Raw genomic sequence first — 21,860 nt, forward strand, 5'->3', positions numbered from 1 at the left:
TGACTACATGCGAAATTTATGCTTACCTCAGATACCAGTTCAGGACATGTATTATTATCGTCAACTGACAATTCCAGTTTTCTCCACGCATAACATGAAAACTAATTCAGTATCCTTCTATATCTACCATGAGGGGCAAGCTGAGAGAAGTCCAAAAGAGGTATGCAGTTTTCTCCTCCATTATTTCAATACCTGTGTCTCATCTAGTGTTAAAGAACTCTGGTTGTTTTGTGACAGCTGTCCAGGCCAGAATACGAACAACACTCTCACCACATGGCTATAAGTGCTCAGAGGCGCCTTTTGAACATCAGACTTCTTTTCCCTATCAGACACTCCTTTCCGCCAAATGATAGGGACTTCACAGTAGTGAAAAGACGACCGTGTGAACAGACTCTGCACAATGAAGGACGTGCGTCAACAGTCAGCTCTAGTGCTAAAGCAAATTTACAGTTACAATCGTTGAAAGTGAGGGTGTTTATGATTACAACAAATGGTGGCGACATTATTACAAAAGAAATGCCAATTCCATAGAGACGTCTGTTAAGGACATTCCTGGAGATAAAAAGGTGTCATTCACTGTTTCAACTTTTATGGAATTCTGCTTTTCTGCAGAACAGATTGGAATAGTTGTGGCAAAACCATTCATAGGAGGAATAATTCAACATTCCTTCATCCTTGGCCAACATATCCACACGTCCCTGAACTACCACAGAAACATGCTTATCCAAATGATGTGTGTCCAATCAATGAAAATAAAATTAAAGGTATATGCAAAATGCTCAAGTACATTCCCGACTGTAATGAATCCAAAGCATTTTATGAGAAAATTGCAGCTTAGGAAACAAAGACAATTGGAAACTGCTATTTCATTTTGTCCTGTACGTTTATTTCCCTGGATGATTTACTATTCCATGTATTCTGAATATGTTTTTCAATAAAGAAAATACATTATTGTGTGTTTATATGCTAGAATTTTATTACATAAGAAGCAAAACTGAAGTTAATTTGAAGAACTACTCAAAGTCCTTTTTTAAACCAAAATTTTAACTTAAGGAATACAAGATCATACTTGTGTAATGACAGTCTTATGTAGTTTCGATGTATGTAACATATAATGCAATAATTTAGTGCAATATTTGCTTCAGTAAGGTAATAGACAGGTTTTGGTTGTTTCTGAAAGTGTACCTCTAGGGACTTAAGTAGTTCTGCAAATTCACGATTCAAATATGGTAACCAGTGCCAGGCTGTGGGTGTCAAAAGCCAAATTAAACTTGTTCAGAGTTTCATTAAAGTTTGCGGTCATGTTAAAGATGGAAATGCTATGTGCTTTATATTGAGCATTTTTCTTGTTTTGTGGAACCTGTCTCAAAATGAGAATGGCTTGTAAAAATCTCATGTGCTGTGACATCCAATATATCTGTCGCTAGGTAAACCTAAGAAAAGCATAAGTTTTTCTGCAGTGTGAAATAACATTTGTAATTACAGGTACCTAGCAAATTGAACTGTGGGTATGCGGAGCGATATCCAAATAGTACGCTAAGATTCCCTCTCTACTTTTGAGCTGATGATTGTAGTTGGTTAATGATTCTGGAACTGTGGGGTGACAAAAACATACAATGAGACTGAAAGCCAATTTTGTTTGATATTTTATTTATTGGTGAAATTCTTCTCAATCAAATAAACCACCAATGGGTAATGATGCTTGTAGCACAAGGTAACAACTTTTCCAAGCTATGTTTATTACTATTGAAATGTGACTTACACGCGCATAGCCACAGTGACATCTTGAAGACCGAAACATTTGTGGTGCTGCACCTACATACTCAACAGTCACTGTAATTGGGGTGCACTTTACAGAAAGGTAATATGTGAAAAGTGTTTGACCTTAATCATCAGCACACTGCGATTATTATTCTATTACTGCATAAGTAGATCATATTTTATCATAACAAAGAATGTATGACATTTGGTTTCATTACATTGATATGTGTGCCTTTCAAGAACTCTGAATTCAGAAAAAAATGTATTTTGTATTAATCAACCGCATTCCGCATGATTAAAATTTGCATTTCTGCTTGTCTTCCATATTTTGTGGAACTCATTCTTCTCTTCTCATTTTTCTATAGTGGCTGTTTCTTCAGGTGCATTGCTATTCTTATATTTTCCTGTCCTATTTTATATTATCAGAAAACTTGCCACACTTAATTAACACAATGATTGCTGTGTGGTTGCTGGCAGCCATTCCGGGCTGCACTGCCAGTGGCCTCATGGCAGTCAATTCGTTCAGCACTACACAGGTGCAGTCTTTTCTGGCAACCAAGTTAGGGTCAAGTTAGCTTTCCATAAAATATTGGTCTTTCGACTGCTTAAAACCATTACATGTGTTTGAATATGAGTCTTCACGCAGCTGCGAAGTATACCACTGTTGCAGTCAATGACGTACAAAATTCTCTCTACGTAATGAATTACAGCAGCAGCACCACCAAAAAACAAGCAACAATTCACAGAAAAACATGTTCCTTAATACTGCAGAAATCCATTTGTATTGGAAGTTCTATCTATTCATCATGTGAATTCACCTGATTCTTCAGCTGGTTTAGTCTGGTTTCGATCTCTCTTGTATCCATTCCTCTTTCCTTGTAGTATTTTAGTGTTACATTGAGTTGCTGTTCCTCTAGGCCTGGAACACGATCATACAAAGACTTTCCAAGCTCTTCATCCATGTCATTTTCCTCTCTCAGGATGCAGAAGTATATGAGGAAAATTCCCAAACTTGCTGAAATGACTATGCCTTGATACCATGGTCTATCATCTTCCTCTCCTCCCCTAGCCTGCACTGCTTTCCACGCTGCCGCTTCACTTGACGTGTATTTTATTGGGTGGTCTTCTGGATTTCTGCTTGAGTTATGATGAGATGAGTACTGTGCGAGTTGCTGAACTGCTGATAACCTGAAACACACCCAAGTTTTATAGATTACGTAGTACAGCGGGTACTGAGCTCCCAGAATCAAACAGTAATCCCCTGGAAGACAATACACTGTGAATAGTACACTGTCGCATTAGTTACCTCAAATTTTATGTGTACTTCCTGAGAGCCGGTAGATGCAGCTTACAAGTTCAAATGTGTTGATCAATCACATGACAACTGCTACGAGTTATTCAGATGAATCGGCTGAAGATGCAATGATAATGATGTCTTAAACACACCCTTGAAAATACGCTGGGATAAAAAACAAGAATGCGTGTATGTGGAAAAAGTCTTAACACAATGTGATCCCTGTAAATGTGCAACACTAAGAATGTTTACATTCATATCTGTCCAAAGGCTTTTGAAGAATCTGAAGATGAATATCATCAAACAGCTATTATTCACAATGTTTGAGCAATTAACCTACTTTTAAGCAACTGTGTGTCACATACTTTCATTTGCTATAAATGAGAAAGACTAACCGCACTGTGGTGGCAAACATGTTTATGTTCAAGGCCCAGCTCACTACAGCTGTCTATTCCTCTTGGAGGAAGAAGCATGTCCAAATGACACCATCTTACTCAACTTGTCACATACTAGGATTACGACACTTATTTATTTCCTCTACAGCATATCATTTTGACTTCTGATTGAGTTTAAGTTATTCTCTTCTTTAACAGTACAGTAACTTATTTGTAACAATTTTCTCCTGCAACAAATCTATGTTAGTTACATGCTCCATGGATCATTTTCCAAGATAGATCATAATGATGTGGAATGATGCATTTTACATTCACAACTCAAATTAATTTGTACATATGGTTAAATCATTCTTAAGAATATATATGAGTTAGTAATTCCCACCCACCAACCATGACACGTTACAGTAATAACAATTCCTCTACAGAACAGGAGTTGTCAAGGAGAAACTTTCTCAAGTTTGTTTCCAAATTGTGCTTTGCTGTCTGTCAGACATTTTATATCACTGGGTAAGTGATCAACAATTTTTGTTGCAACATTGTGCACCCCTTTCTGTGCTAAAGGTAACCTTAATGTAGAGTAATGGATGTCATTTTTCCTTCTGGTATCATAATTAAGTTAACTGTGGTTCCTTTTGAACTGCAGTGGATTATTTACAACAAACTTCATGAAGGAATAAAAATACTGCGATGTGGTCAGAATAGCAGACTCCTTAAACAGATGTCTACAAGACAATCGTAAATCAGCACCACATAATATTCTTATAGCACTTTTTGCCCAATGAAGACTTAATTTCTTAAAGATGAGTTACCCCTGAACGTTACGCCATAATGACATCACTGAATGGAAATATGTCAATTTCCTGATTTGTCTCTCTCAAATTTCAATATTCTAAGTGTAAATATGGCCGGACTCAGAAGTTTTAGGATCCAAAATGGTGCTTTTTCCCATTTAAATTCTCATCAATATGGACATCTAAGACGGAAATACGGAAGCGTCCGATCCCGCCCGTCTGCTTTGACCCATGACGTCACAAATATGGCGCAAACAAAAACAAACACACACACTTTCCACAAGAAGCCTAATGACACTAACGGGACAAGTGCGGGAAATGGGGTGTTTTGGGTGGGGGGGCAAACGAAATATAAACAAATTTAGACGCCTTGCGTAGCTACAACGTGTAAGTGAAGATAGCCATGCATGAATACCCACCCACCTCCCCAGGGGTCGTAACCCCTGTAACCCATAGAAGATAAAGATGCTTCAGTAGCTGATTAGTGTTTTTGTCTTTTTTAAAAAAAAAATCTCACGGGATAGAACGAACAGATCAGAAAGATAAATATAATAAACTAAAACAGAAATTGGAGGAAACAGATAATTAAAATTAGTAATAAGTGTTTTTAAATTAAAAAAAAAAAAAACCCTCACGAGATAGAACGAACAGATCAGAAAAGTAAATAAAATAAGAAAAAACAGAACTGGAGACAGCCACACTCAAACCAAACTCCGTGCCGTCATGACGTCACACACGACAACGCCCTTACGTCACGGGTCAAAGCTAACGCGTGGTATCGGACGATTCTGTCGACCCTCTATGACTTTTGAAGTTTCCACCCTATTTATTATTTCACCATCTGCTACACTTATCACTAATGTAGTACCCCTAGATGTGCAGAACTGAATACGTTATGTCTTTTTTTTAAAGTTGAAGGTGAGACCATTTGCCGAAAGCCAGTTAGTGATTCTTTCAACACCTCTGTACCATTTTTTCTGTTTCTGTAGGTATACTTGGATTGATTACAATACCAATGTCATCTACAAAAAGGACTAATTCTTTGCACATCTTCTGCAAAAAATATTGATCTGGAGTTAACTAATTAGTGTCATAGTGTACTGTAGGTGTAAACAGAGATTATAGTAACTTATGGCTTTCAGCTGTTCTATAACTTCTAATACACACTTAGGCTCATATCAACTGAATTGTATGGTAATAAAACAAAACACAGAAAAATTATGAACGTACAGGTCAGAAGAGGACTAGGCATAGATTTGGACCACTTTTTAACAGAAATAAAAGCCAAATTTCAACCCAAAAAAACCAAACCCCAAAATTAAAGAAGCTCCAAAATTTCTGCCAGACAACAGGGACAAACTTGTTAACAAGCATCAGGAGGTGTGAAATAGGAATGAAATCAGAGAAGCAATGACAGAAACAGTGAAAGAACTAGAACAACCAAGAAGGGGACGAAGCAATAGGGCATAGACTAATAGCTTAGAAGAAATGGAACTCCAGTAAAAAGCAAAGAGACAGGGAGCAGTAAAGAGGCATCAAAACTTATTTAAACACAGAAATGGAAATACGAAAAAAATAGAAGAAATAGGTACAGATTTCAGACAGAACAACGCATGGGACTTGTACAAAGTTTTCAAAGAAGAAATAACATGGTACAAGCCGATGAGCCTACACTGCACAGATTTAACAAGCAAACTAATTACCAACAACAAGTCAACTGAAAATACATTGGGAAGCTGAAAAATGACAGAACACCACATGAAGGCAGGATATTAGCAGAGATGTACAAACTGGGAGGAAAGCAGGTAGCTGGAACCATTTATGAGGTTATTACATATTGCTGGGAGAAAGGAAGAACGCATGAAGACTGGAAACGAATCCTAATCCGTCCACTACTTAAGACTGGTGACAGGACAAGTACCAACAATTACTGAGTCATATCTCTTCCAGTCACCAACAAAATTATATCCAAAGCTCTACTGAATGAGACAGAAGATAAAGCAGAGCACACAATTGGTGAGTACCAAGTGGAGTTCAGAAAAAATAGATTTTGCCCAGAGCCAATTTTTAACTTGAAATCTATCTTCAGGATCAGGAATATGCAGAACCTTAACACAGTTCTTACATTCTTTGATTTTTTTAAAAAAAGTTTACAATTCTGTAGACAGGTAGTATTCCTAGCACTGGAAGAAGCAGGTAACGACAAAACCACGAGACAATTAGACGAACAGACAATCTCGGAGAAAACTTCAAAATTTAAGTTCCTAGGGGAAGTTTCTGAACCCTACAAAATTAACACAGGTTAATGGGCATGACAATGGGCTCTCACCGATTCTCTTCAATGTGGTCTTAGAAAAACTGTTGAGAGAGTGAGATGCAAAATTTCGAGAGAAAAATGTTGAAGGAATCCATCTAGGATGAGGATCTGTGGTGAAATGTGTTGGTTTTGCTGACAATATTACAGCAATTTCTAAGGACAAACAAGATGTAAAGATAATGATAGAAACACTTCATGAAATTTCTTCTAAAACCGGATTGCATTGGACATAAAATCAACAGAGAGAAACATATACAAACGCAACACAGAAACATGAAAAGAGTTGATAAGTTTAAGTATTTGGGAGATTGGATACAGTCACATAGGTTAGATAACACCAAGATTAAAGGAAGATCAAATAAAATGCAATTAGCATACAAACTCACTCAAAACCAATACAATAAATATCAGTATCATTTCAGGCAAAAATTAAGCACTACGCAATAGTAATTAAACTGGAAGCACTTTACAGGTCTGAATGCCTAACACTAAATAAAATGGGTGGTCAAGAAGAACGGGATAAAAGGAAAGGACCACAACAGAACAAATATAGCAAATGGACAAACAGGAGAAATGATCTATACAGAAACATCAAAACAATCACAGACACAATAAGAAAGAGGAGATTAAAGTTTTATGGTCATATTTACACAATGAATGACAATATGCAAATGATGAAAATTTTTAATTTCATTTCAGCATTAAAAAACACCATGGGATGGCAGGAAGAGACAAGAAGGAACTTTGGAGAACTTGACATCATAGAAGACACCATACAGGACGGGAACGTTTCAGGCTACTGATTAATACTGCACAATTTCCTCTCCAACAACAAAATTCACAATCTAGGAGAGTGATGTCAAAAGAATAAAGGCAGGCCATCAGTCAACTCTACTCTAAATAATAAGTTCTGGGAGGATAAGAAGGAAAAAATAGTACCTTTGTCTTAGGTTCTAAGTGATATATACTTAGTCAAATTTATTGGACATCTTAAATCCCATTCATACCATAACAATGAGTTAGTAATGGGCGTGCTCATCAGAACTTATTTTGTAGCAAACACAGAACAAGGTATGTGTGTGTCTATAAAATGGAAGGGGGGGGGGGGGGGGGGTGGAGGATGACCATGCATACATTTGATCATTTAATTCTGCCCTGAGTTTAGCCTGGAGGGGGGGAGAAAAAATATACCTCATCTCATATCTTGTCAAAAGATTTAAACACTACAAGTTTTGAGGTTAAACAATGTGTTTTGTCTGATTCTATCCACTTAGGACATTTGCATGTCTTTCATACTAATGGTCACTTTATCTAAATGCGAATAAAAATGCTAATCTTGGAACTGAAGTAAAATTCCGTCAAATAATGTTCACTCCACTGATATTGTTATAGAAATAAAGGGTCGACAGAAGCGTCCGATCCCACGCGTCGGCTTTGACCCGTGATGTAAAAATGTTGTCGTTTGTGACATCATGGCGGCGCAGAGTTTGGTTTGTGAGTTTAGCGTGTTTGTGGATGTCGTCGTGTTGTGGTCTCTTGTGCTCTCCGGTGGTATGTTCAGGGTTTTCGTTTGTGTGCTGTAATGGGCTCAGTTTGCATTTGCTCATTATCCAGAGTTTTTCGATTGTCGGCTGTGTTTGTAGTGGAATTCGTTTCAGTGAGTTAACGATTTTGTGTGAAGGTTAATTTAATGCTGTTCACTGTACATCGTATGGTAATTTTAGTAAAATTAATCGGTTGTTGTTTTTGTTCAGGAATGGATATGGCGGATAAAATTAACAGTGCACAAGTCAAGGGAAGTGTTTGATCCCGATGTGTGGCTGTGTATGTTGATATCGGTATCGGGAGATGTTTTTGAGCTATATAGGCCAAGGGAAGTGTTTGATCCTAATTTATGGGATCGAGAGCTGCTGTTGAGCTATATAGGTCAAGGGAAGTGTCTGATTCCAGATGATATTGTTTATTGGTATTTTGGGAGTTTTGTGATGTCGGTTTTTTTCGTCATTTTGTATGGGGGTGGGTGTCTAAATTTGTTTATATTTAGTTTGCCCTCACCCAAAAACACCCAATTTCCCGCACTTGTCTCGTTAGTGTCATTAGGCTTTTTGTGGAAAGTGTGTGTGTTTGTTTTTCGATGTATTTTTGTCCTCATAATGTGTACGTACCGACTTTATATGCGCCATACTGGAATCGTGGTTTATGGTCGTTTCCGCTATATTTGTGACGTCATGGGTCAAAGCAGATGGGCGGGATCGGATGCTTCAGTATTTCCGAAATAAAGCAAAACGAGGATACTGGAATGTAGTCGAATTAAGTCGGGTGATGCTGAGGGTATTAGATTAGGAAATGAGACACTTAAAGTAGTAAAGGAGTTTTGCTATTTGGGGAGCAAAATAACTGATGATGGTCGAAGTGGAGAGGATATAAAATGTAGACTGGCAATGGGAAGGAAAGCGTTTCTGAAGAAGAGAAATTTGTTAACATCGAGTATAGATTTAAGTGTCAGGAAGTCGTTTCTGCAACTATTTGTATGGAGTGTAGCCATGTATGGAAGTGAAACATGGACGATAAATAGTTTAGACAAGGAGAGAATAGAAGGTTTCGAAATGTGGTGCTACAGAAGAATGTTGAAGATTAGATGGGTAGATCACATAACTAATGAGGAGGTGTTGAAGAGGATTGGGGAGAAGAGACGTTTGTGGCACAACTTGACTAGAAGAAGGGACCGGTTGGTAGGACATGTTCTGAGACATCAAGGGATCACAAATTTAGCATTGGAGGGCAGTGTGGAGGGTAAAAATTGTAGAGGGAGACCAAGAGATGAATACACTAAGCAGATTCAGAGGGATGTAGGTTGCAGTAGGTACTGGGAGATGATGAAGCTTGCACAGGATAGAGTAGCATGGAGAGCTGCATCAAACCAGTCTCAGGACTGAAGACCACAACAACAACAACTGCAAATTTATGCTGAGGTCACTTATACAGTAGTTTCCAAGTCAAATGAGTAAGTTTTCATCTTCCAGTGAGTAAGTTCTCATCTCCTAATGAAGACTAGTGCATAGAATTACGATGATTCTGATAATATGCCTTACTTGGATCTAATATAGCAATAAATTCATGCTTTGGTAATAGTCAAAATTGAAGGGTTGATTGCAAGCAATACAAGTATGTGCAACAGAATGATTTATATTGGATTATTTTCTTTCTGGTTATGTTACATTCATTACTTAAAATAAAATTTCACTGTTACATTCAAATATGGAGAAAAACGAGAATGTTTTTACTCTCTGTAATGTTCTGCTACAGATAATGCTGACACAGCAATAAGTAGTCGTTTCTAACACAGTAAGGCGGAATACCACACTTCCTGTGAAATTAGCTAGTAAAGTAGTACACTGGTTGAGGAGCAGAAATCTTTATGGAGAACAGCGACATTCAATTCCTCGTCTGCCCATTGTGAATTAGGTTTTCCTAGGTTTCTGTAAATCACTTCAGTTTATTGTGGGGGAGTTTCCTTTACAAAGACTTTCCTCCATCTATGTCTAAACAACCTCGCAGTCCATTCTGCATCTGGGAAGCGTTAAATGTTGCCTTATTGTTAGCGGAAGGGCACACACTTCTCAAAATGTAAACTGATTTCTGGTGAAAATCTTTCTCCCAGGTTACAACAATTTTCAAGTAGGAAAAGTAGAAACCAAGGGTGTAAACAATAGTTTCAAAATAGGTGACGACTTTAGATAAAGGACAAGCTAATTGACTCTGCTATGTAACCAAAGAATATTGTCATTATTTCATCCTGGATTTTCCATTTTTTGAATGTTGTAATAAGGCATTTTTTACTCTGGAAATCAACAAATGCCCCCATAAGATACATTCAGATTATCATGCAGAGTTATTAGTTATAGCAAACAGAAGCATCTGCTTTGACACATGACATAATGGTGTTGTGGAGCGTGACGCTGCTATGGTGCGAAGTTTTTGAGTTTGTTGTGTTTGTAGGCATCATGTTGTGTTTGATGGTGCCCTCTGCTGCTGGATTTGGACATGCCGAGTCTAACATGTGGTATTGGGGTTCACCTGAGTGGTTTTGAATGTAGGTAGTTGGTGTGGTACCATTGATTGTGGAAGTGTCTCCAGTGAGTCATTAAGGTCTTTTTGTTTGTGTGTTTGGTGTTTTTAAAAGGTCTGATTAGTATGGTGTTAATCATGCAGAAATAAGTCAATTTTGTTATCGCTTTTTTGTTAGGTACAGATATGACAGTGTAGTTAACAAGTGTGTATATTATGTTCTGAGATGGCTGATGATATGATGTCTGTCATGCAGCTTCTGCAGATGTTCAGTCTTACTGCTGAATATGCCATGTTTGACGAGAGTTTCAGCAGCTTGGACTAGGGACATGTATCTCTCTCTCTCTCTCTCTCTCTCTCTCTCTCTCTCTCTCTCCGTGTGTGTCTGTTTTTTGGCCACCTAGGTGGTATTGCCACAGGCTTTTGTTTGTAAGTAATTTTTGTTTTGGTTTAATTCTATAGTGATTGTGATGTTTTGTGCATTGTATATTTATGGCAGGTTGGTTGTGTTACAATTGATGTAGTAAATATGGGGTATTTGGGTTTTTGAGTTGTTGGGGTTTTCGTCCCACATTTTGGAGTTGTAGGTGTTGGTATTTTGGTATTGATAGCTGTGATTGAGCTATATAGGTCAAGGGAAATGTTTTAAATAAGTGGAATATTTCACTTTTTGGTGTTGTAGGCATTGGTTTTTTGGTATCAATAGCTGTGACTGAACCACATAGGTTAAAGGAAATATCCGATTCCTATCGTTTTGTTGGTGTAATGGAATGTTGTAATGTAAAATTGTTTTGGATATTATTTGTTTTGGGATGGTTTGGTGTTTTTTTATTGTTGCATATTTAGCTCATCCCTGCCCTAAACCCCCCCAATTTTCTGTGACCGTCCCATTAGTTTCTTTATTTTTGGAGTGAGACGTTATTGTCGTTTTTATTTTTGTTCGCATTTGGTGGCATGTGTATGTAGTGACGTCATTGTCGTCTTTTTGTATATTCTGGTAGTAGCCATTTCCACCATACTGACGATGTCATGGGTCAAAGCAGGCAGGTGGAATCAGATGCTTCTGTAATGCCTAAGTGTTGATGGGCACTGTTTACAACCTAATGCGGACCTTTTATCATTCTTTGTAGAAAAGTGAAACCAAATGTTTTAAGTACCTGTGAGTACTGATTGACTGAGGGAGAAGGTGATTATTACAGATATGTTGAAAATCTAGATATGGTAAATGCATGATGTTGAACTATTACAACTCATGGTGGCGTAATTGTGTAAACAAACAAAATCATTGTGCACAGGAAACTGGTTTACAAAACATTTGTACAGACCTGGATCTTGGACTGGCTAAAAAAAAACACTGTTTACAAGTACTGACCTCATTGTTACCTATGTATACCATTCACCAGAAAGTAACGTTGTAAACTTCATTACGCAGATGGAGAACTGTTTGTCTTACTTTGTATGACTTATACCTAAAATTGCACTGTGTGGAGGCATCAACATGTGTATAGGTGGTGGAATTACTAAAGACAGGAAATTCTTGAGCTTAATAAACAGCTATGGGCTGTTTGTGGCAAACCAACTCTGAACAAAGGGTGATGCCTGTCTAGACATTGTTATCACTAACCTCCTCAATACTTGAGATAATAATATCAGTGTAGCTAAACGAATGATTGCAGATCAAAGTACATTACAAATGGAACTCAATATGGGCAGCAGGAATGAACTGCAACCAAGCACACAGCATTCACATTACAGATTCAGCAGAAATACTATTAAAGAAGAGAGACTACATGACCTCAAAGCAGCTCTGTCTGGTTGTAAACTAGCAGCAGAAAATTACACAAAAGCAGGCAAGTGAGTCATTTGTCTGCTCCAAACCTTGAGAACAAAATTTCATGACATGTTCCTGATAATACCCAAAAAGAATCTTCTAGGTGAAGCACAAGGAAGGGGAAAACCTATTAAAGGGAAAATGCGGTATACTCTTGAGCTACTTAGATTAAAATGCATTTCCATAATGTTCAGGGACCGGATGAAAATGGGTAAGATCTTGCAACTAAAGAACTACTTCATTGTAATTACTTAAGAGCCAAGAGAATTTACAGAAAGGTAGTGAATGATGCAAAAAAAATAAAAAAATAGATAAATAATAATAATAATAATAATAATGACAGGTTTATCAAAGTAGTTCATGATCAATGTAAAGTAGTTCGGAATCTGACAGGCCCTAAATGATCATAGGAAGAAGTCTATCTCTGCCTTAAATTCATGTAGCCCTGATGTCTTCAATTACTTTGTTAGAGTAGTAAAAAATACTGTAAGCGAAATACGAAGCTCAGGTTTAGATCCTATAGCTCATATAAAAAGTGTAAGCTGTTTCACTATTACAAACTGAAATGAAGTGCACCCTAAGGACATTGTAAAATAGTCACTTCACACAAGCATTCAGAGAGTGCAGATATCTATGGTAAGCCTTGTACAGTCCTGAGAAAATTATTTTGGAGGCTGTAGTAATCAACAAATGTTTATCCTACAGTGTCTTCGTAGAATTCCTGCAATGGGCTTGGGCAGTCTACAGAAATCATGTGAAGTTCCAGTATTAGACCAATTTCGATAATCTCAATTATGGCTAAACTTATGGAGTCTGTGATGAAACATCAGATATTAAGTTACTTTGAACACGATAAACTCTTCCAGGACACCCAGCACAGTTCTTGTAAAAGAAAGCTAACGGTTACAGCAGCACTGAATTCAATTACAAAGATAATGCAGGAGTGTAAGGGCAGATAAAGTGTGGCATTTGATATCTCACACAAGATACTGCACCCCAAACTGAAGTGTTATGGAAGTGGAGGCGCTGTTCTTGCAACTCTTCAATAGTATCTCGAAAGCCAAAGGAAGGTAGTATGGTCCAGAACATATAATGTGGCATGTCATGCATGCCTCTAGGATCCTTCATAGTACATCTCCTGTTTCTTATTTATGTCAATGATATAGGTTGTAACAACCACATTTCACAGTTTGCTGATGACACCACTCCTTTTGCCAAAGAAAAAGCTGGCCCACACACTCTAGAAGCAATGCACATGCTCTTTGAAAACATTAACAAGTGGTAACTGTGTTGTGTGTGTGTGTGTGTGTGTGTGTGTGTGTGTGTGTGAACTGACCAGCTCCTAATAATACTGTATTATGCACGATTTTATCCACATTAATTGTGACCTGCTGTTATGAAGACACACTTCAGGTTGTAAGGACAAGTCACTGCTACCAAAAAGCAGTCAAGAAAAAGACTGGAACACTGCAAGCCCAGTTAGTAGCAACAACCATTTTCAGCCAGGATCTGTTATTGCGCCTCATCAGTGTAAAAGAAAACCAAATGACTTTCAGCACATAGCAAGACATACATAATCATAGTAGCCATAACAAGAGGAACACTGAGATAGCAAGATCTCCAGAGCATAAGACAGGTTTCCAATGGTTGCTCTAAACATGCTCAACATAATGCCTTGCAAAATGCAAATGCTTGGTGCCATGGGCTTTCAAAAGAATAATGGCACAAGACTTGAAACAGCACCCTTTATACTCGGAGAATTTTTCCACCAGTGACCAAAGTGAATGGACGAGATAATACTGTCTTCATCTGTTATGTGTCCTTATTGCAAACAATATTTTTTATATGTTCAATGAAAAATTGTACATACTTGAATGTACATGTATGTAATCTTGAAGCAGTCCGTCCAGTTCTGACTGGTAAACGACGCAGATCAGTAATAAATTTTCTACTGTCGAAACCAAGTTTATCCTACCTCGTATTTGCCTAGTACTGAAGATCAGAAATTAATATGGTAGTTTATCGCAATGTGAAATGCGGTCATATTTTGTTACGTCCTTTTTAATTACATTATTTTCGTTACACTTTCCTTATTTGAAGTCTAATGTCTTTATAACTCGTAACTTTGAGGTTTCAGTTATCGGTGACTGCAATTGCATCATGTGATTGTTTCATGGTTATTGTAGTGTTAGGAATTGTGATATGAACATGTCCGCAAGTAAGAAGACAATCTGAGTTTACTGTCAGCACGTAGAAAACGCATGTAAATAGCCAACTGCCAAGGATTCAGATATATTTAAATTTCTGTTATATAATATTCTGAGTACCGTACAGAAATATTCTGTACTGTGTTTTGTTTTTTTCACTAAAATTATATCGCACTGCAGCTCGGCTTAAATGGGCACCAATAACTATACATTTTACTTCAGTAAGAAGAGAGTTACGAGGTTTTTTTAATTGTTTAATGTGTTAAGGCAAGAAACTCTTAGCATATAATCACCTCCATCGCTGTTTCACACAACGAATTAAATTTAATTCCAATGCTGTTAACACAACTTTACTCGCCATTCTTCATTTGTTACTAGTCCAGACACAACTTTACTCCACAGTCTGAAAATACTGTGCGACTGTGAAATAGTTTACACTTTACTTAGAGTGTTGATGTTATGAAGTCGACAACACAAGTCAAAGCTACCGTCAGGTATCGACATGTGGTGAGACCGACCAGTTTCTTTTTAAAAAAAAAAAAAAAAAAAAAAAAAAAATTATCACTGTGCTATAGAGATGGGCAAACTGAAACACGTAACTGTTTCGAAACAAATGAAACAGTACAATGTAGTGTTCCGATACGTTGTTTCGAAACAGTGAAACAGTTTGTGTTTTGTATTCCAATAAACCTACACATTTTATCATCTTGAATGTCTACTGTATAAGTATGTCCATATAAACACAAATGAGGTGCGAGAACGCTAATCATGTCGCAGAAAGTATGAAACTATCACTTAGGCGTCTTAGCAGTTTCGTATTTCCTGCAGCAAATGCGCTGCTTTCGTGTCGCGTGACTTTCATTCTTTTCAATTGGCTGAGGACAGCCATAGCCGAAGACAGAAGAACCACCACGAACGGAACTGGAGGTGGGAGGAAACTGCAGAAACACACATTCCGTTAGTGTGGGTAATATACCCATCCTGCTAATTTCCATCTACACAAGGGGAATCATTGTGGATAATAGGCACAGTGACTATAGACTCACAAATAACGTCAAATAATTCGAATAAATAACAAAATATAACAGAAAATTTTTTTGTCTTTCAAGGTGTTTCGAACCGTTACTATAAATTCACCATGCTTCCCACCCCTACCTGTACACCATTACACTATCAGTGATTTGTCAAACAGATTGCTTGCAATTATACCTACATCAAATTATGTATATGTCTAATAACTGTTACTCTACGCCTTTTTTATTCAAAATGTTGTAGGCTTACTTGCGTTTCTTAATATGATTACTGTGCATGAACAGAGAAGCGTATGTTATAAAAAAAAGTGTAATTTAACTGAATGATTTTCACATATTTATTATTTTGAATGTGAATAGTATGCGTTGTTTTGTTGTTTGGTTAGTGTTTATAAAGCAGATGTTACGCCATTTCGAAACAGGACAGTCAGCTAGAAACGAAGCTTTATTTTCGGATATCTTAAGCTTCATGCTATTGCTTGTCAAAAAGATTTCGACACTCTTGAAAGAGTTTCATGAAGTGGTATGTTGTGTTTCAGTACCTGTGCCGAGCCCGAATCTCGTCCGACACAGAGTGGAATGAAACATCACAGTTTCGATACAATTAGTCCGTTCCAGGCACAGGTGGACTGAAACAGCCTTATTTTGAAACAACGATACAGTTTCTGTGTCTGGCTCGAGATCGAATCTGGTCCAAGACTAGGGCGGAAAGAAACACCACTGTTTCGAAACAGTGAACCACAACCGTTCCGAAACACTGAAACAGTTCCACGTATCGATACACTGTATCGAAACATAGAAACAGTGGCCAAGTCTACTGTGCTATTACCATAGCTACATCTTTCGTCAATCACCAGTCAAGACTGGATAGACTACTTCAATTTCACATATCTAAAATTACACAAGCATTTCAATACAAGAGCAAATTAGCATAAGTATGCATAATAACGCAAGAACTATGTGGCATAATACTGAATGACATATAGAGTGAGAACTTTAGAACAAGTACATGTTCACTTCATTTCATATAGTGGTGCATTGTTTATGCTGTCCAATTTCCTGTTTCATTGTGAATGAAACTGTACAATGGTTTCTCACATAGATTTTTCGATGCCTTTCCTCAAAATTTCACCAGTTGCATGGACTTCATTTTAATAATTAGACGGTTGAACATTTTAATAGCTAATGTCGGAAAATTGCCCCGTGTCATGGAGAGTCGAGAGAGACTGCGATGTTTATGTTTTCCTTATTGTGTGTGTTATAATTATGGACGTCAGTTCAGTGGTGAATGTTTCATAATGTTCCTTGACATACACGAGTCAGGTGAAGGCATACTGACTGAAAATTGTCATACTTCCTGTACATGCGAAGTTGGTTTTGGACTTGTCCAGTTTTCTGATTGATGTTATGATTATTATTGCATCTTTTGTAATAGTAGTATTTTCTTGCAGCCTTTAGAGTGACCCCATAGTAACAGACCATGGCTGATCAGCAGACACTGATCAGTTACCACATGCTTCAGTTTCTTCAAGAGGTATTTGACTGGTGAGAGTTTGTCACACATACATGCAGTGTGTTCATGACAAGTGAGTTTGCTATGAACCCCAGGATTTTCACAATACCTGCACTGTTTAGGTATCCTTTGTCACTGACTCTATATACAAATTTTTGCGTTTTTTTCTTTTCATTTACTTTCATTTTGTTTATAACAAACTATCACTTTGTAGCATTGAACAAAACATGTACTTTGTCCTGAGTCTTGGTGGCAGCAATTCCTTTCGAGCACGGTGTTGTTTCATCTCTGAATTGCAATTACTGTTCATGAGAGCTTAAATAATTTACAATAGTTAGTAATCGGAAGGGGCCCTTTAGCAATTCCTATGGCATGCTGTGTTCTAACTTATGTTGACATGGTAGTACTCCTTGAACTGATACAATTTTCCTTCTGTTTCCCAAGTAAGATTTGAGGGTTGCCACAACAGTTCCTTCAATTTCATTCTTATTGATGTTGTTTAGGAGTACCTTATGAGGAATGCACTCATACACGTTACTAAGGTCACAGAGTGTCAGTGCTACATGTTCTTTTTTCTCAAAACTGTGTTTTGCCTTGGTAACCAGATATATTGCTGCTGTTGTAGATGTGCCTTTCCTGAAACCATGCTGAGCCTCGTAGAAGAGTTCATTAATCTCAATGTAATTTGATGTTTGGTCTTTCATTGCAGTTTCAATCACTTTACTGCAGACTGGAATTATTGAGATTGATCTGAAGTTTGTTATCATGGCTGGACCATTTTTATAACCTGACACTGTCCATGTAAGTTTCAGAAAGTCTGGAAATGCACAGCAGTGAAACATTAATTACCATAGGTAATGATTCAGAAATTTCATAGATAATTTCCTTGAGGACATTAGTGGATATCCTGTATATATCCTATCGGAAGGTTTATAAGATTTTACAGCCCCTGTCATTTCATCTTTTGGATTTCCCTTGCAATCACATGGTGCATCTTTCGTCATTTATTACAGCAGCTGCAGGATCTATATTGAGGCCTGGGATTGTCCTTACAGTGTTTTCCATAATGTCAATCAAATAACTATTAAAGTCATCTGGACTACACAAATTTAAGGGAGAAGTGATTTTCTTATTGTGTTCATTGATCAGGACCCATACTGCCCTTTTCATTGGTTGTGAGCTCCTTCAGTGAACCTATAATTGCTTTACTTTTTGACGTCTTCTACATCCTTTATATAATGTCTTTTTGCTTGTAAATGTGTGCTGTAGAGCACTTCCTTTGCACTGGGAGCTGTAACTGTTTAGTAATGATTATGTAATAACAGTACTATGCATTTTCATTTTTTCAGTTCATCAGTATACCACTTTTTTTTTTCTTTCAACACTTGGCTGTTTTGTGATATGCTTGCAGGACATTTTTTGGTCTTCTGTGGATAAATATAGTCAAATTTGGCCTCTTTGAATGCATAAGTTGCTGCCACTTCATGCAATCCAGGCACCACTTTACTGCAGACAATGCTGTCTGAAAAGCATTGTATGTTTCCTTTTTTATGACCCTATTTTTGAATACATAAGTAGAATGCCAGGTAACAGTTTGTTGATTTTTATATCTCCATAACTAATGCACTGTGGGTGGAGATCATTGGGTCGACTAAATTCATCTCATAACTACAGTCATGCTCCCAAGTATTTTGATTTGTGATAACATCATCAAGGCTGGCATCACCTCTAATTGGTAGATGGGTTACTACAAATAGCCCATTACTGGCTATGAGGTTCATAAATTCTTTCTCCTTACTGTAAACTAGAATCACCACACAATGCAATTTTCGGTAGCACAAGCAAGATTCCATTTGGCTGAGAAAATTTTAAGAGTTCCCATTTGGAGAGAATGGAATGCTGAGACAACAATTATATTAAGATTTAATAACTCCAAAACAGCTTACTCTGAATCTAGGTCCATGAAGTAGATTTTTAAATCAGTTTATTAATATTGAATTTTCTGCTAGCATATGGTATGACAAACAAGTATTTGACTGAAAGGACACAAGGTCTACTCTGTGCTGCAGTCTAAAATTGGTCTGTCGCCCCATAACTATAAAAGAGTCACTTGTGATGACGGCATTGAAACTCTCCCATACTCACTCTGTTCACTTGTAGTGAAGGAATGGGTGGGAGACTCTGATTAAGTGACAGGGAGAAAATGATGGAGAGACAGACAGAGAGAGATGGAGAGAGGGAGGGAGAGTCTCTCCTGAGTAGTAGTAGTAGTATGTCCCTTTTACCATAGTATAGGTAATTTTGTGTGTGTGTGTGTGTGTGTGTGTGTGTGTGTGTGTGTGCTGTAAAAGAAGAAGTAAAGGAAGTTTAAAAAACGTTAAAAAGCTTAAACAAATATGTGTGATCTAGATATTTATTTATTCAAACACGGCATAAGTGTACAAGGTACAAATATGTGAATATATCTATGCACCATGTGCATCATGTAAATAGAATAGTTTTTTAGTTTCATCTGCCAGTAGCTGCCCAAGACTGATTAGTTTTTAAGTGTAAATAGTTCACATCCACCAGAATTACTGTTCAACCTATTGGGACTGTGGAATTTAGCTGTAGCAAAAAAGTATTTCTGCATTGGTTTTCAGCGTAGATTTATAAAAATTCTAAAATAATCTCATTCAGTGGTACCGGAAAAAATTGTAGAAACATTCTCAACCAGTGTTGCTGTTGGGAGTTTGTTTATCTAGCTATTAGTAACAGGGTGTAAGTTAAAAGTATTTGTGGACTGAAATATCAGGGTCAAATTGTATCTCAAGAACTGAACTGCACCTCAAGAACTGATTTGTGCCTCATGAAATAAATTGTGATATCAAGAACTATATTGTACTTCAAGAACTGATCTGTAACTCAATAACTGAATTGTATCTCAGGAACTGAACTGTATCTCAAAAATCAAATGGTATCTGTGTGAATTGATTAAAAGAAAAAATTCGTTGCATTACGTCTTTGTTTTTGTTGTTTACAAAAAAACCTATCCTATTTTGCATTGTGCATATAAAGGATGTACAGGGCACAAATTACATTAGTTTTGAATATGAAGGTGAAGTTTAAAATGGAAAATAAGAAAATATATAGTACGGTTGCATGGGATTACACCCACTGTGTTGCACATATTGGCTTGACAGTGCCCACTTCCAAAGACATATAACAAACATGTCTAAAATTATATCACAGTACTTGAAGAAAACCACAGACATAGTCTCTGGTAAAACTGTATACTGCCAAAGTGAGAAAAGGATGAAGAGAAATCATACAAAAATTGTAAGGTAAAAAAATCATTTATTTTTCATTCAACTTAAAAGTAATTTTACATGTTCATAAGCAGACTCGACAACACTATTTTCACACATTTTCTTCTTTGTCTTGAGTCTATGGCAAACAGGACACCAGTAGCATCCCAGATCTTGAATAGCAGCATACTTGAAGATTCGATGCATCCATGTGGTCGAATAATTGAAGTGATATCACAATATATTTGTTGGGTATGCATGGATCATTCCAGTGAATTCCATAGTAGAAGTGTGTTATCCAGTTTGCACTCCTCCGTTTTTTTTTTGCACACTTCACATCCTTGAAAGATGTCAGTGATGCAATGTATTCACCTGAATGTCTCTATTATACCAGCCTCTTTTGTGTACACTATGAATGCAATGTCTTTAAATATGAACTGTCTACGTTTATAATTATAGAAATCTCAAGCATCAGCAGTAATGTTCACACCTAGAGATACCATTGTGGGATGCTCTGGGTATCGTGCAGAACCTGTTCATTTATACTGCTCATTGTGCAACACCAGTGAGAAGGCAGTAGTTAATCACATGGTCACATAGAACTAAAGCATAGGCTGCATTGCATTCTGGGAAATTTGCCAAAGATTCATATTCAATTTATACCTTTATAGGTCCAGATTTAATTATCTCATTCTGTTTTGAGCAGTCTGTTACAATGATTAGTGCCAGCTCATTGAATATCCGTGGACTGAGTAGGCATCTATCCTCTTCATAGTACGAAGCACAGAACCTCGCATACATGTCACTGCTAGACTGTATACATTTTCGTCCCACTGCAGGTGAAAATTATCATACAGGTAGACTCTAGCATTAGTTAACTTGCAGTTGTCTAATTTGGTGGAATTATTTATTATATTTCCTCTTCTATTGGTTTGACCTACTGATTTAAGAAAATCGTAGTTTGCAATGTTATCGTCTTGCTGTTCTGTTGTGAAGTGTCTCGCTGAGTGTTGTGCAGCTTGACAATACGGGACTGTTGCAATCTCTGACTGGTTGAAGCTCGCTGCTGACGCTTTCGGTGTTGTGAGTTAAAGGTCGCTGCTTCTACCTCCAACAAGTCCTGGGTGGTTGGAGGCCACCGCCGCTCTAGGTGTCTACGTGTTCAAGGTCACTGCTGGTTCTGCTTTAGATGCAGATTTACAATGATTTCCTCACTGCGAAAATCGACAAGTTGATTATCCTAGTCCACAATACACAGCTCCACATAGCCCAAAGCCTGAACTGTTACTGGGAAGTAAATAGTCTTGGTAGGAATCTCGGAGATCTTATACAGTATGTGATCAAAAGTATACGGACACCTGTCTG

General features: G+C 37.3%; 1 protein-coding gene across 1 annotated transcript; it reads right to left on the bottom strand.

Annotated features, from left to right (window-relative positions):
- Positions 1–1,633: 1,633 nt before the first annotated feature.
- On the bottom strand, positions 1,634–15,153 carry LOC126457797 (uncharacterized). Its single transcript, XM_050094394.1, has 2 exons — positions 14,958–15,153; positions 1,634–2,949 (listed from the first exon to the last, which is right to left on the bottom strand). The coding sequence occupies exons 1-2, from the start codon at positions 15,023–15,025 to the stop codon at positions 2,559–2,561; spliced, it is 459 nt and encodes a 152-aa protein (XP_049950351.1). The 5' UTR covers positions 15,026–15,153; the 3' UTR covers positions 1,634–2,558.
- Positions 15,154–21,860: the final 6,707 nt, after the last annotated feature.

This window comes from Schistocerca serialis, chromosome 2, assembly GCF_023864345.2.
Source record: "Schistocerca serialis cubense isolate TAMUIC-IGC-003099 chromosome 2, iqSchSeri2.2, whole genome shotgun sequence".
In the NCBI taxonomy this organism is placed as follows: Eukaryota; Metazoa; Arthropoda; class Insecta; order Orthoptera; family Acrididae; genus Schistocerca; species Schistocerca serialis.

What these genes read in the sequence shown, in the direction of transcription:
- LOC126457797 (XM_050094394.1), bottom strand. Translation starts at nt 15,025, where the DNA reads ATGGCGAGTAAAGTTGTGTTAACAGCATTGGAATTAAATTTAATTCGT. An exon ending in TGTGTGAAACAGCGATGGAG is followed by an intron (nt 2,950 to 14,957) that starts GTGATTATATGC and finishes GGTGTGTTTCAG; the next exon opens with GTTATCAGCAGTTCAGCAAC.